A 12483-nucleotide genomic window follows, 5' to 3' on the forward strand; every position below is an offset into this window, starting at 1 on the left:
AAAAAAATAAAGTTCTGAAGTCACAAAAGGCTAAAAAAAAATAAAAAATAAAAAAATAAAAAAATAAACCACACATAAGAATCAGTCCTGAACTCTCTTTATCCCTTACTCTATCCACCTACCAAAACCCCCAAAGTGAGCTACTGGAACTGGTGGAAATATACAAGGTTGAGAACTGTAGGAGACAATCCAGGCTCCTTAATATGACATATCAGACCTGTCATTGTTTTGCCCCTACCATCCTCTCTCATGTACCAAACACCTAGCCTTTGCATTTTATGTTCTAGCAATACCAAATTATACCTCCCTGCACGTAGCCTGCTGTTTCATGCTTCCAGGCCTTGGCATTCTTCTTTCCTTCCTTTATTTACTTGCATTTATTTTCTCTCTAATCGATCCCTCATAAACCTATTTATATACGTCTGTAGTATTCCTCAATCATGTATGCACTTCCATTGTTACACATAGTAGAATGTATTGTATTTATTTTTACATTAGTTTCTCTTTCTAAATTATAATATCCATGAAGACAGAAGCTCTCTTACGTATCTTTGTATCCACATAAGCAGGCACAGTGCCTACAGATGGTAAGGATTCAGCAAATAATGAACTGAAGTGAAGCTGGCCATATAAGGACCTGCCACAGATCTGCTCTGTCACAAAGTTTACTTTTACCAGACCCTCCCTGTGGACTTTTTAGAGCTGAAATATGTGTTTCTTCTTTCATTGAGAATGTAATGCTCTTTTCATGAAGAGATACAAGGAAAGAACAAACAAAGAAGATCTTGTGGGCTAGGCCGTGGCCTAATTTGTATGTACTCTGGTGAAGGAAAGCTGAAGGGATATCACTGAAGTGTGACCAGAGGAGGTCAATGTACTGTTCTCCAAGGTGTAGGAGGAGCAAAGGCTAATCCTGTGGTTATAGCTCTGGAGGTTTGGTATCAAGAACAGTTAGATCAGGAAAGCTGTGAGATCCTGAAAAAAGATTCTCATACCTCCCAAGGCTCAGATCATGTTTTTTCCTTCCATTAGGTGCTGCAGAGCTTCAAGATAATGGACTATAGCCTCCTGGTGTCAATCCATAACATAGATCATGCACAACGAGAGCCTTTAGGCAATGAAGCACAATATTCAACTGACACTCGCAGACCAGCCCCCCAAAAGGCTCTCTATTCCACAGCCATGGAATCTATCCAGGGCGAGGCTCGACGAGGTGGCACCATGGAGACTGATGACCAGTGAGTGGACTCGGGCGCTGGGAAGGAGTGCATAGGCTCAGAGCACTTTTTCTTGAGGGAGGGATGCAGCTTCTGAGAAGGAGTAGCCTTTATTCAGTAGTTAAGTCAATAACATTAATGCTTACAGAACTATAGGATGAGCTTTCCTAAGAATGTAAAAGGAAAGGAAGATGTCTTAAATTTGGGATTTGTACATCTGGGAAGGAGAACTATTCAAAATTAAGAGACTTTTTTTTTTTTTGAATTTTATTTATTTATTTATTTTTAAACAAACATAATTTCTTTTTTTTGTTGTTTTTTTATTTTATTTTTATTTTATTTATTTTTTATTTTTGGTTGCACCAAGTCTCAGTTGTGGCAGGCAGGCTCCTGAGTTGCGGCTTGCTGGCTCCTTAGTAGCCGTTCACTGGCTCCTTTAGTTGCGGCACATGTGCTCCTTAGTTGTGGCATGCAAACTCTTAGTTGAGGCATGCATGTGGGATCTAGTTCCCTGACCAGGGATCGAACCCACGTCCTCTGCATTGGAAGGCAGATTCTTAACCACTGTGCCACCAGGGAAGTCCCGAGACTTTTTTTTTTTTTTTTAATTTATTTTTGGCTGCGTTTGGTCTTCGTTTCTGCATGCGGACTTTCTCTAGTTGCGGCAAATGGGGGCTACTCTTCGTTGCGGTGCACAGGCTTCTCATTGTAGTGGCTTCTCTTGTTGCGGAGCACCAGCTCTAGGTGTGTGGGCTTCGGTAGTTGCAGCACGCAGGCTCAGTAGTTTCGGCATGCGGGCCCCTAGAGCGCATGGGCTTCAGTAGTTGTGGCACGTGGGCTCAGTAGTTGTGGCTCATGGGCTCTAGAGTGTAAGCTCAGTAGTTGTGGCACATGGGCTTAGTTGCTCCGCAGCATGTGGGATCTTCCCAGACTAGGGATCGAACCCGTGTTCCCTGCATTGGCAGGCAGTTTCTTAACTACTGCGCCACCAGGGAAGTCCAAGACTTTTTTTTAAATGTTCACTCAGAGTCTTAGATGCACGCCTGCAAATTATATTAGAACTTCATCAAAAATAATTTATTATAGATTTCTTTATGGAAGGCGTCTTTGTTACCATCATGGATCAAGGAAGTGTAATTACTAAAGTATCAAATGTCTTTTAAGTGGTTTCATTTTAAAGTATTCTTTACCATGACTCTCCAGAAGAGTGTCTCAGTGGGCATAACTTAAAATATGAAAGTACTGGGGAGGAATTCACGGGCGGTCCAGTGGTTAGGACTCCATGCTTTCATTGCTGAGAGCCCCGGTTCGATCCCTGATCAGGGAACTAACATCCCACAAGCCTTGCAGTGCAGCCAAAAAAAAAAAAAAAAAAAAGAGTAGAGTACTAAGAAAGTTTAGAGTTAATTAGGAGAGTATTCCTAAAATTGCTGAGTAGGGGTGATTTTTAGATTCTCTTCTGTGAATTTGGGGTGGGAGAGGCAGGCAGGTGAGATTTGGAGAGAAGGAGGTTATAATACATAAGCCAAAGTGGGTGGGGCTGGGCGAAGTCTCTCACTCTTCCCCAGTTTATGGAAGATGGGACTTCTAACTATGCTTAGGTCTCAGTTAATGTCCTGATCTGATTTGAGGTTAGCAGAAGCCTCTGCCTGCTAGACAAAAGATTTTCTTACCCTTTCCTTCTTGTCTTCCCCAGTATGGGTGGCATCCCGGCCCGGAATAGTAAAGGGGAAAGGCTGCTGCTCTATATTGGGATCATTGACATTCTGCAGTCTTACAGGTGAGGAGCATATAGATCCTAGGGGTAGAGTGGATGTAGATTTACTCACATTGCTCTTTTAGATGGGTGTCACCAAATTCTTCTGAAGCAAGAAGAGTAAGTTGCAGTCTGGCTGCTTGCTTCATTGGGTTTCAGATGGTTTTTTATTTCCTGATTATGCCTGTCTGTTGGCTTCCTTATCCCACCATCTCCCCAAACATAGCATACACTTCTGTGGAAAGCTGAGTCAGTCTTTAGAAGCACCAGGGTAGAAACGCCATCTCTCTGGCTTTTTGTGGAAGACCTGTGAGATGAGTCATACTCCACATTAGGATACAGCTGGAAACACATCCCTCCTTTCCATGGAGGAAAAACAAGAGGATCACTGTGTTCTGTGAAAAGCATTAGCCTGTGGAATTCAGGCAGTGGTGTGGTAGTGAAGGAAGAGCTAGAAATGTTAGACCCCAGTTTTGCTCCTGTAAGGTTTCAGGTACTAATGAGGACTGGACAGTACTTGACCCCCTTCCAGGTTTGCCCATCTGTCCCTCCAGCTCCCCTTTTACAATAAATATTCTTGTCCCTGACTTGCCGGGACATATTAACTACCCCTTTCTGAGGGGGGCAATAATCGACTTATCTAGAAACAGCTTCGATCTCCATATGGAATAAGCACTACCCTGTCTGTTCTTTGGAAAGCCAGCATAATAGTTGGGGTGCTTTCCCGGTCTCTCTCTTTACTATTGCGATTGCTCTTTTAACTCTGTAAAGTAGAAAACTATAAGGTGATTCATTTAATGTGAATGCATGATATACATTTTTCTTGGCAGGTTTGTTAAGAAGTTGGAGCACTCTTGGAAAGCTCTGGTGCATGATGGGGTGAGTAGCAGTCAGCTAGAGGCTCTCCTCTTTCTGCCTCTCTCACTTCTGATTTGCCCCCTCAGTTTCCTCTTACCTTATTTCATTTGTGGGTTCTACCCTTCTGCTAGGGTCTCAGCCTAGGGAAAAACGGCCCTTGGACCAGAGATCCTCTTGCTGGGCCTCCTCCTCTCTAACTCTGCAGCCATCTCTTTTGCTCTGCAGGACACCGTATCAGTGCATCGCCCAAGCTTCTACGCCGAACGGTTCCAGCGCTTCATGTGCACTACAGTGTTCAAGAAGATCCTCTGTAAGTGGCTTCTGCCAGATGACCCTCCAATGGCTCCCTTACTTCAAGAGATGGGGGGCAGGACACCTCTGTCAGGGGACTGCCAAAGCCAGAGGCTTCTCCTACTCTACCCACATCCCGTGAGAGCTGCTGCCCATCCTTATGTCAGTCACTTTGTCTGTCTCAGTTGTTTCCAAGTTGCTGCTTTCCCCCTGGCAATCCCTACATGTGTCATTGAGGGGAGGGGCATTTCTGAGAAATTGGTGGGGTTGTAAAAATGTTTAGTTGTGGGTGTAGGACCCATGCCACAGGCTGAGATAGGCGAAGCTGGACTTTTATGGACAGAGATAGGCAAGAATATTACCATATCCCCAAGGCCAGGAAGTTCTTAGATTAGGATCAGAAGGTTGGAGAAGCACTTACTCATTTCTGCTTAGCAGGTGTTCTTAGTCTCTTCCCTCAACTTTCTTGGCTGGGAAGTGCCAGTGTTCTTCTTTCCAAACCTTTCACGCTGCTGCCACTGGCAGATTCCAGCTCCTCCTTCCCATCTCTGTCTCCTCATCATAGGCATCAGTTGTCCCTCAGTGAGGCAGAGCGGACTTAGGCATGCCAAACAGTCTTAAGAAACATGGAAAAATCCTTTCGAAGTCTTTTCAAAGTGATATATAAACAAGTGTAAAGTATCACCATCATGCTGTGTGTGTAAGTGCTACAGGGATATAGAGTGAAAGGGTCATCTTTGGTTTAGCTGAAGGATACTATTAAAGAACAAAGGAATTACAGAATAGACGTGTCATCAGGCGGAAGCAAAGCCATTGAGGTTGCTTGTAGGAGGGGAGAGAGATGTGTCTCCTTTCCTCTAGGTTCTCTGCTTCTTTTCCAAAGTGAAGTAGACTGAGATGCCCCCTCCTCTGAAGAGTAGTTCATAGAGCCCATCTTTGTTGACATTAACCCCTTTTCCTGCTTTGCAGAGGAACAACTTTGGGTTTGTGTTGGGGATGCTAGCAAGTTGTATCTATGTCTTGGTGACAGTTTCTGAGGTGGGTGCTAAGTAGGCTCTCTCTTTCCCTTTTGAAGTGAAGCCCTCTCCTTCCAAAAAGTTTCGGTCTGGCTCATCTTTCTCTCGGCGAGCAGGCCCCAGCGGCAACTCCTGCGTAACTTACCAGCCACCGGTCTCTGGGGAACACAAGGCACAAGTGACAACAAAGGCGGAAGTGGAGCCAGGTCAGCGCCAGGGTTGGGGTCCCCGTGTGATGGGGCACTCCCTCCCTTCCTTCTGAGTCCTTGTCTGCTTAGGACCTCTACTCCCCGTTCCTGTCCATGAAAATCCAAGTTGCTACATATTTTTTCCTATATTTTCCCCACCCCCTTTTCTCTTCTTTTTTATTTATTGATTTTCTTCCCCTTTCTTTTTTCCAGGCGTCCACTTCGGTCGTCCTGATGTTTTACCTCAGACTCCACCTTTAGAGAAAATCAGTGAGGTCTCGACTATTCCTGACCCCTATTTCTCACCTGTAGTTGGAGAGACTTTGCAAATGCTAACTACAAGGTTAGTTCCTTGGCCCCTTTCTCCATGTAATCTTCTCATCTCTCTCTTCAGGTCCTTGAGAACCTCCATAATTCTGTTTTTCCAGAGACTACTGTTTGTCTTTTGCTCTTCACTAGATTTTTGCATGTTCATCTTCCTAAGAGCTCATCTTTAGTGATTTGGAAAAGTGTATCAACATCTCTGCATTTTTAGTGGGTGGTGGGAAGTCTTTATGTACAGACTTTTCTGGTACTCAATCAAAATACCCCAACTAATGCTTCATCTCCCGGTGAGTTAAGTGAGAATTCATAGCTTAGGATTTAAGGCTGGAAAGAGTCCCAGGCACTGAAGACAGTGAACAGTTAACCTTTCAAAAGGATCTAGTGTAAAGATTGTGATTTAATTTTGTTTTTGGTGTGTTAATCATCTACTACATCATAATATATTACCCCAGAACTTAGGGCCTTAAAATAACAAACGTATATCATAGTTTCTGTGAGTTAGAAATCTGGGTGCAGCTTAACTGGGTCCTCTGGCTCAAGGTCTTTCATGATAGTGAAGCTCTTTGTCCAGGGCTAGGCTCATCTGAAGGCTCAACTGAGAGGCTTCACTTCTAAGCTCATTTATGTGGTTTTTGACAGGATTCAGTTTCTGGTGAGTTGCTGGACTGAGGGTCTTAGTTTCTTGCTGGCTGTTTTCTGCAGGCCTCCCTCAGTTCTTTGCCACATGAGCCCCTCCATAGGACAACTAAGAACATGGCAGCTCGCTTCCCTTAGCCTGAGCAAGTGACAGTGCATGCACCTAAGCAGAAGCCACAGTCTTTCATAACCAAATCTCCTATTCTGCATTCTAGCCACTTAATCTAGCCCACACTTGAGGAATGAATTACCTAAGAGTGTATCAGGAAGCAGCGATCACTGTGGACTGTGAAACTAAAGAGACAGGCTATCTTCTCCCCACACACCCAGCATACAATGATGAGACAAACAATAGATAATCTCTTTACACATTCCTGTATAAAAAAGGGAGAACGGGAGGCACAGAGGAGTCTGATCCATAGCTAGTCTAAAACCCAGCAAATGTTGGAGTTTCTTTTATCAGGTCTCAAAGCATGAGAATAATTCATGGCTCTTGGCTCTACCTTTTGGACTCTTGGTTTTGCCTTCTGAGTCTTCCTTTTTCATGAAAACTACAATGTGTTTGCAGCTGAGTAATTTTCTCAGCCTGCTTCTTGCCAGAATTTTGGGGATCCAGTGGTCTCTTTTCATTGTGTACTATTTCTGTCCCTTTCAGTCCAAGCAGGACAATGTTTCTGCTGCTATAATACCCTCAAAGATTTTGTGGGCCTCCTATGAATCTCATTGGGATTCATTATTAGACAGAAGCCACAAATACCTTCTTGATAAGCTCTATGCTTCTTAGAGATCCTGTTAAGTTGAGAGGATCTGAGAGACATACCCTTAATCTTTTGAATCGCCTTTTGTATGACTGAATAGTACTTTGAGTTCTTAACAGATGTTTTACAGTCATACCCTTGGCTTCATCTGTAGACCACATTTTCCTGGCAGTGCCTTAGATTTTATCCATTTCTTAATTTTAGTAATATTTGCTATCTGGAGAGGCTCAGAATTTTCAAAACCATCACGTCTTGGCTTCCTTTTGTTTAATAATCCTTCCCTGAACTTACTTTTCTTCTCTCATATTTTAACTATAAGCATTAAGAAGAAACCAGATGGCACCTTCAGCGCTTGGTTTAGAAATCTCCTTAGCCAGATAACCCAGTTCATTAGGCACGTATTCTACTTTTCACATAACTGTAGATGACATTGTTGCTAAACTTTGTTCCACTACATTGCAAAGATCCCCTTTCCTTCAGTTATTAATAAGATTTTTTTCACTTTAAGCCCTTACTGGCAATCCCCTTAAAGTCCAGAATTCTACAGTATATTCAGGGCACTTTTAAACTTTCACTAAAACTGTCCTCAAACCCAGTTCCCTCTTCCAAAGCCACTTCCACATTTTAGATTTCTATTACAGCAGTACTTCACTTCCAGGTACAAAAATATATAATCTATTGTGTGACAAATTACCCCAAATTTTAGCAGCTAAAAACAACAAACATTATTATCTCAGATTTAATGTAGCTTAAGAATCTGGGTGTAGCTTAGCTGGGTGCCTTTGGCTTAAAGTCTCTTAGGAGGTTACAGTGAAGCTAGTAGCCAGCAGTGTGGTTTCATCTGAAGGCTCGCCCAGGGGAGGATCAGCTTCCAAGCTTATCTATGTGGTTGTTGGCAGGATTCAGTTTCTTGTAGGCTGTTGGGCTAAGGGCTCAGTTCTTTGTTGGCTGTTTGCCAGTTCCCTCAGTTCCTTGTCACATGGTCCTTTCCATAAGGCAGCTCACTGCATGGCAGCTAGCTTCCTCAGAGCAAACAAGTGAGAGAGCAGGTACCCAAGAGGAAGCTATAGTCTTTTTGTAGCCTAATCTCAGAATTGACTTTACATCTCCTGTGGTGCATTCTGTTCACTAGAAGAAAGTCACTAAGTTCAGCCCACACTCAAGAGGAGAAAATTACACAATGGCATGACTATCAGGCGGCAGTGTTCATTGGGTGCCTGCCACACCTGGGGATTGAAGAAGGTAGAGGAGGGTGTTAGGAAATATTTTATAGAAGTCAAGACAAGAAAGTAAATAGCTAATTAAAACAATGTGCTTCCAAATCTAGTAGCTTCTTAGCCCCTTCTTTTTGAATCCTAAATTGATTCCCAATGAAATGGAGAAACAGTATGAGATTTGACCTGAGAGTCCCTTTTCTCATTTATTTACTAATTCTTCTTTCTGCCTCCATTTTTCCCCCCTCCTGTTAGCTCAACCCTCTTGGAAAAGCATGAAGTTCCAGAGTCAGAGTTCATCCATGTAAGTGTCTGGGATGTGGGGGAGGTGGATGCTTTGGAAGGGTATAAAGAGCATCACTGATGGAGTGGAGCAGCAACGTAATTGGCAGGGTTAGGGGAACTGGGTGCCCCCCTAAATCTTACTTAAAAAAATTTTTTTTCTGATACCTTGTACTTGGAAGCTGAGACTGAACTAGAAGGAAACTTAAATTCCTTTCCTGCCTCCTTATCTCATACTGCACATCCTTAACTTTAAACCCTTTCCCTTTTCAGTGAACAAAAATCCTCAGAAGACCTGGAGCAAGATTCTACCATCTCTGTGATCCCAAGATGTCAGCCCTTGACCTAGCAATGCTGAGTTTTCTTTTTCTTGGTCATCAAAAAAGTGTAATGGAGGCTAAGGGGGCTCTCCGTCTCCTCCCTGAAGAAGAACCTCTTCTACTTCCCCTTCCTCATGAATGGGCATTAGTGCCTCGGACAGTTGAGGACAGCAGCATCCTCTCTACTCCTGAGCTGAGTGGCACAGGTTTTCTACTAGCCAGCCTTGCTTCCACAACTGAATTGTTTTTAACCCCCCATTCTTCCTGTTGGAAGTGGGGTTGCTGGACTTGGTCGTTTTCTTCCCCCTCATCTACCTTTCACCAGGAGCTGGACTCTTAATTTCCTCAGGACAGACTGGCTGGTACATTATCCCGACCTTAGCTCTTTTTCTGTGGGAGAAGACCCCTGTAATCTTTGTAAAGGTTTTTTTGGGGGTAAGGGTGTTTAACCACCTCCCAGCCTTCTTCTTTTGGTTCCTTAAAAAAGGAAAAGAAAAATAGCACACAATTTCAAGCCAGACAGTTTCAGATCAAAACTCCGTAAGTATTGGAGAGATGTGTATTCATAGGGTTCCCTCAGAAGAGCCCTGGTGTTTGAGAAACAGAAGCTGCTCTGCCAGAAGCAGCTCCTCTTTAACTCCTCCTCTCTTAATGAATTTCTGAAAGCTGAAGGAATGGAGAGAGTGGGACATGGGGTAATCTTTACCCCTTTCGTTAAACAGTGGGGCAGTCATAGGGCTAAAAGATCAGAACCCTTCCTACGCAGGACCCTACTCACGACCAGGCCATAATGATTATCACTGTTTTGCAATTTGAAATGTATTCTGCTTGTTTTTCTAAATAATGAAGACTTATCAAATGAATTTTAGATTCTTCTCCAAAGGAGATTTCTTCCTTGCTCTTACCACCTTTTCCAACAGCGTTCTGCTGTTCGTGGAGCAGAGATGGAGAAGGGGACACCTGTGTCTGTTTAATAGGTAGTCCATAACTGTGAGGCTAGAGAATATTCTCTTTTTTTTTTTCTTTTTTTTTGCGGTACGCGGGCCTCTCACTGCTGTAGCCTCTCCCGTTGCGGGGCACAGGCTCCGGACGCGCAGGCTCAGCGGTCATGGCTCACGGGCCTAGTGCTCCGCGGCATGTGGGATCTTCCCAGACCGGGGCACAATCCCGTGTCCCCTGCATCGGCAGGCGGACTCTCCACCACTGCGCCACCAGGGAAGCCCGAGAATATTCTCTTAAACTCATGGAGAGCCAGCAGATCCTTGCCTTAGTGAGGTCATTGCTGTGCCACATGCCCTGCTGCCTCTCTTCATGCAGAGAACGTGGAAACGGGCTGTGTAATCCCTCTCCTCCCCACGTTCTCCATCTGATCCTCCTCCCCCTGTCAGGGGAAGAAGGGGGCCTGGCATCTCAGGCAGATTGTTGAATCCCTGTCCTGTCCCCTCTCCATCCCACCCTGCCTTGATAGTAGGTTAGCTCATACCCCGAGTAACTGTCTATATTAGACACCCCAGCCAGTTTCTGGCTGCCTGTCTTTGCTGCCATGTTCTTTTTTACAAGAAGAAAAGAAACAATTCTTGCTATTTTTTTTTCATAATTTACTATTTATGATGTATTTAAGTGTTTTATTCAGGACAGAGTTCTGCAGGGGGTGGGAGGGAATATTTGAGGGAGGCTGGGTCTTAGGGAAGGGAATGGGGAGTCAACATTTTTATGAAGTGTCACTATTTGCCTCTACTTTGTATTGTTCAGAAATGGCAAATACAATATAAAAGTGATAAATACCTGGTTTTAATGTATTAAACTTTCATCAGTTATTTAGACTTCTTGCTTCTTCCTGGTTCTTTTTCATATACCATCTGTTCCACCCTCCTACCTCAGGCTCAGTTTTGTTCATGTTACCCTGAACAAATGCATCCTTTCCAGTTTACCTCACTCCAGTTTCAGTCTAACTCAGGCTGAGAGAAATGGCTTCATTCATTACCTTCTGGTCACCTCCTCCCTCTTAACAACTTAAACTTGACAAGGAAAAGCTGTGAATGAATAGGAAGGGAATTAATGTGGGTCTGCTGCCTAGGGATTTGGAGATCCATAGCTCAAAATTCTACTCAAGTTTAGGAGGAAAGGAGAGGGACAATGGCAAAAGCAAGCTTGAGATTGGTTGGCCCTAGGATTCTCTGCCTTTCCTTCCCTTGACCTGGCCCCAGGGTGTCTCTCGCTCCTAGAAAAGCATAGAGACTGCTTTCCTCAGCTATGTGTTTTTCTGTTCTGTGAGGCTGAGCTTAGGCTATTTTACTGGAATGGGGAACTAGACAAAAAGGGATGTTCTAAGGCAGTGGGGAGATTTGGAGAGAAACTAAATAATGTTCCTTTCCACACCACTATTCCCTACCTTGTTAAGGTCATTCTACAAATATTTATGCAGCAGCTAATGAGCAAGAGCCATGAATGCACTGGGCAGTTGAAGGTCAAAAGAAGTAATTGACCTTCAAGGGTTTATAGTGTCCAGGAGGAGCACACACATACGTGCACACAAAAACAACATGTTAGATGTGATAACAGTTAAGGATTTCAGTTCTCTGAAAGAGTGATACAGCGTATAAAGGTCGAAGAAGATGAGAGGTTATTGTGGGCCTGAAGTGTTGGGGAAAGTTTCACTTGAGCGCAAGGGCCTAGACGTATGAGAATGATCTGTTTTAGAGAACAAGGAAGAGATCATGGTGAAAGCAATGGTGGAGGGAGACCTGAGTGAGAATATTGGAATAAGTATAGGTGGAGGCTGCACTGGAAACCCTGACTGATAAAAGCTGAGGGATTTTTATTTTAAACTGTAGGCAATGGGGAAGCATAGAACGTTTTTGTCCCTAAGTGGGACATGATCAAAACAAAATTCTGAAACTTTATCTGTTGACAAAGTTCTATCACAGTGGATAGAAAAAGCAGACAGTTTAGATTGTAATAATTTAGGTGTGAGGTGATGTGCGTCTAGGATGGTGGTGGTATCAGCTGGAGAGGAAGGGAGAGAATTGTGATGGTAATAAAAAGGAAAACAACTTTATGATAGAACAAGTAATTGGAATAAAGGAGGAATTGGGTATTCTCAAAGTTTTTAATTTGAGTTTAAGCCACAGGCTCAGCCCTCCTTTAGGCTGGGTAAGGAGAAGACTTCTTCCCAAAAAGGAATTGGATCTGAACATGTGGTAGGGAAAAAATGATCTTTCTGCTACCCTTACCTCGTCACTCTTTTTTTTTTTTTTAAACATCTTTATTGGAGTATAATTGCTTTACAATGGTGTGTTAGTGCCTGCTTTATAACAAAGTGAATCAGCTATACATATACATATATCCCCATATCTCCTTCTTCTTGCATCTCACTCCCTCCCACCCTCCCTATCCCACCCCTCTAAGTGGTCACAAAGCACCGAGCTGATCTCCCTGTGCTATGCGGCTGTTTCCCACTAGCTAGCGATTTTATATTTGGTAGTGTGTATATGTTCATGCCACTCTCTCACTTTGTCCCAGCTTACCCTGCCCCCCTCCACTGTCCTCAGGTCCATTCTCTAGTAAGTCTGCGTCTTTATTCCTGTCCTGCCCCTCGGTTCCTCATAACCTTTTTTTTTTTT

General features: G+C 43.6%; 1 protein-coding gene across 3 annotated transcripts in view; it reads left to right on the forward strand.

Moving 5' to 3' along the window:
* PIP5K1A (phosphatidylinositol-4-phosphate 5-kinase type 1 alpha) overlaps positions 1-10644 on the forward strand; it is a 38145-nt gene extending 27501 nt beyond the window's left edge. For 2 of the 3 annotated variants that reach the window (XM_060090512.1, XM_060090513.1), the window contains 8 exons: positions 1033-1238; positions 2914-2997; positions 3804-3852; positions 4057-4141; positions 5198-5344; positions 5540-5669; positions 8514-8562; positions 8814-10644. In XM_060090512.1, the coding sequence (XP_059946495.1) occupies positions 1033-1238; positions 2914-2997; positions 3804-3852; positions 4057-4141; positions 5198-5344; positions 5540-5669; positions 8514-8562; positions 8814-8816 (753 nt within the window). In that variant the 3' untranslated portion in view covers positions 8817-10644. The remainder of the gene's footprint in view (positions 1-1032; positions 1239-2913; positions 2998-3803; positions 3853-4056; positions 4142-5197; positions 5345-5539; positions 5670-8513; positions 8563-8813) is intronic. The other variant, XM_060090514.1, reaches the window with a different exon arrangement.
* The last annotated feature ends 1839 nt before the right edge of the window (positions 10645-12483 follow it).

The sequence above is a fragment of the Mesoplodon densirostris genome, chromosome 2 (assembly GCF_025265405.1).
Source record: "Mesoplodon densirostris isolate mMesDen1 chromosome 2, mMesDen1 primary haplotype, whole genome shotgun sequence".
Classification (NCBI taxonomy): Eukaryota; Metazoa; Chordata; class Mammalia; order Artiodactyla; family Ziphiidae; genus Mesoplodon; species Mesoplodon densirostris.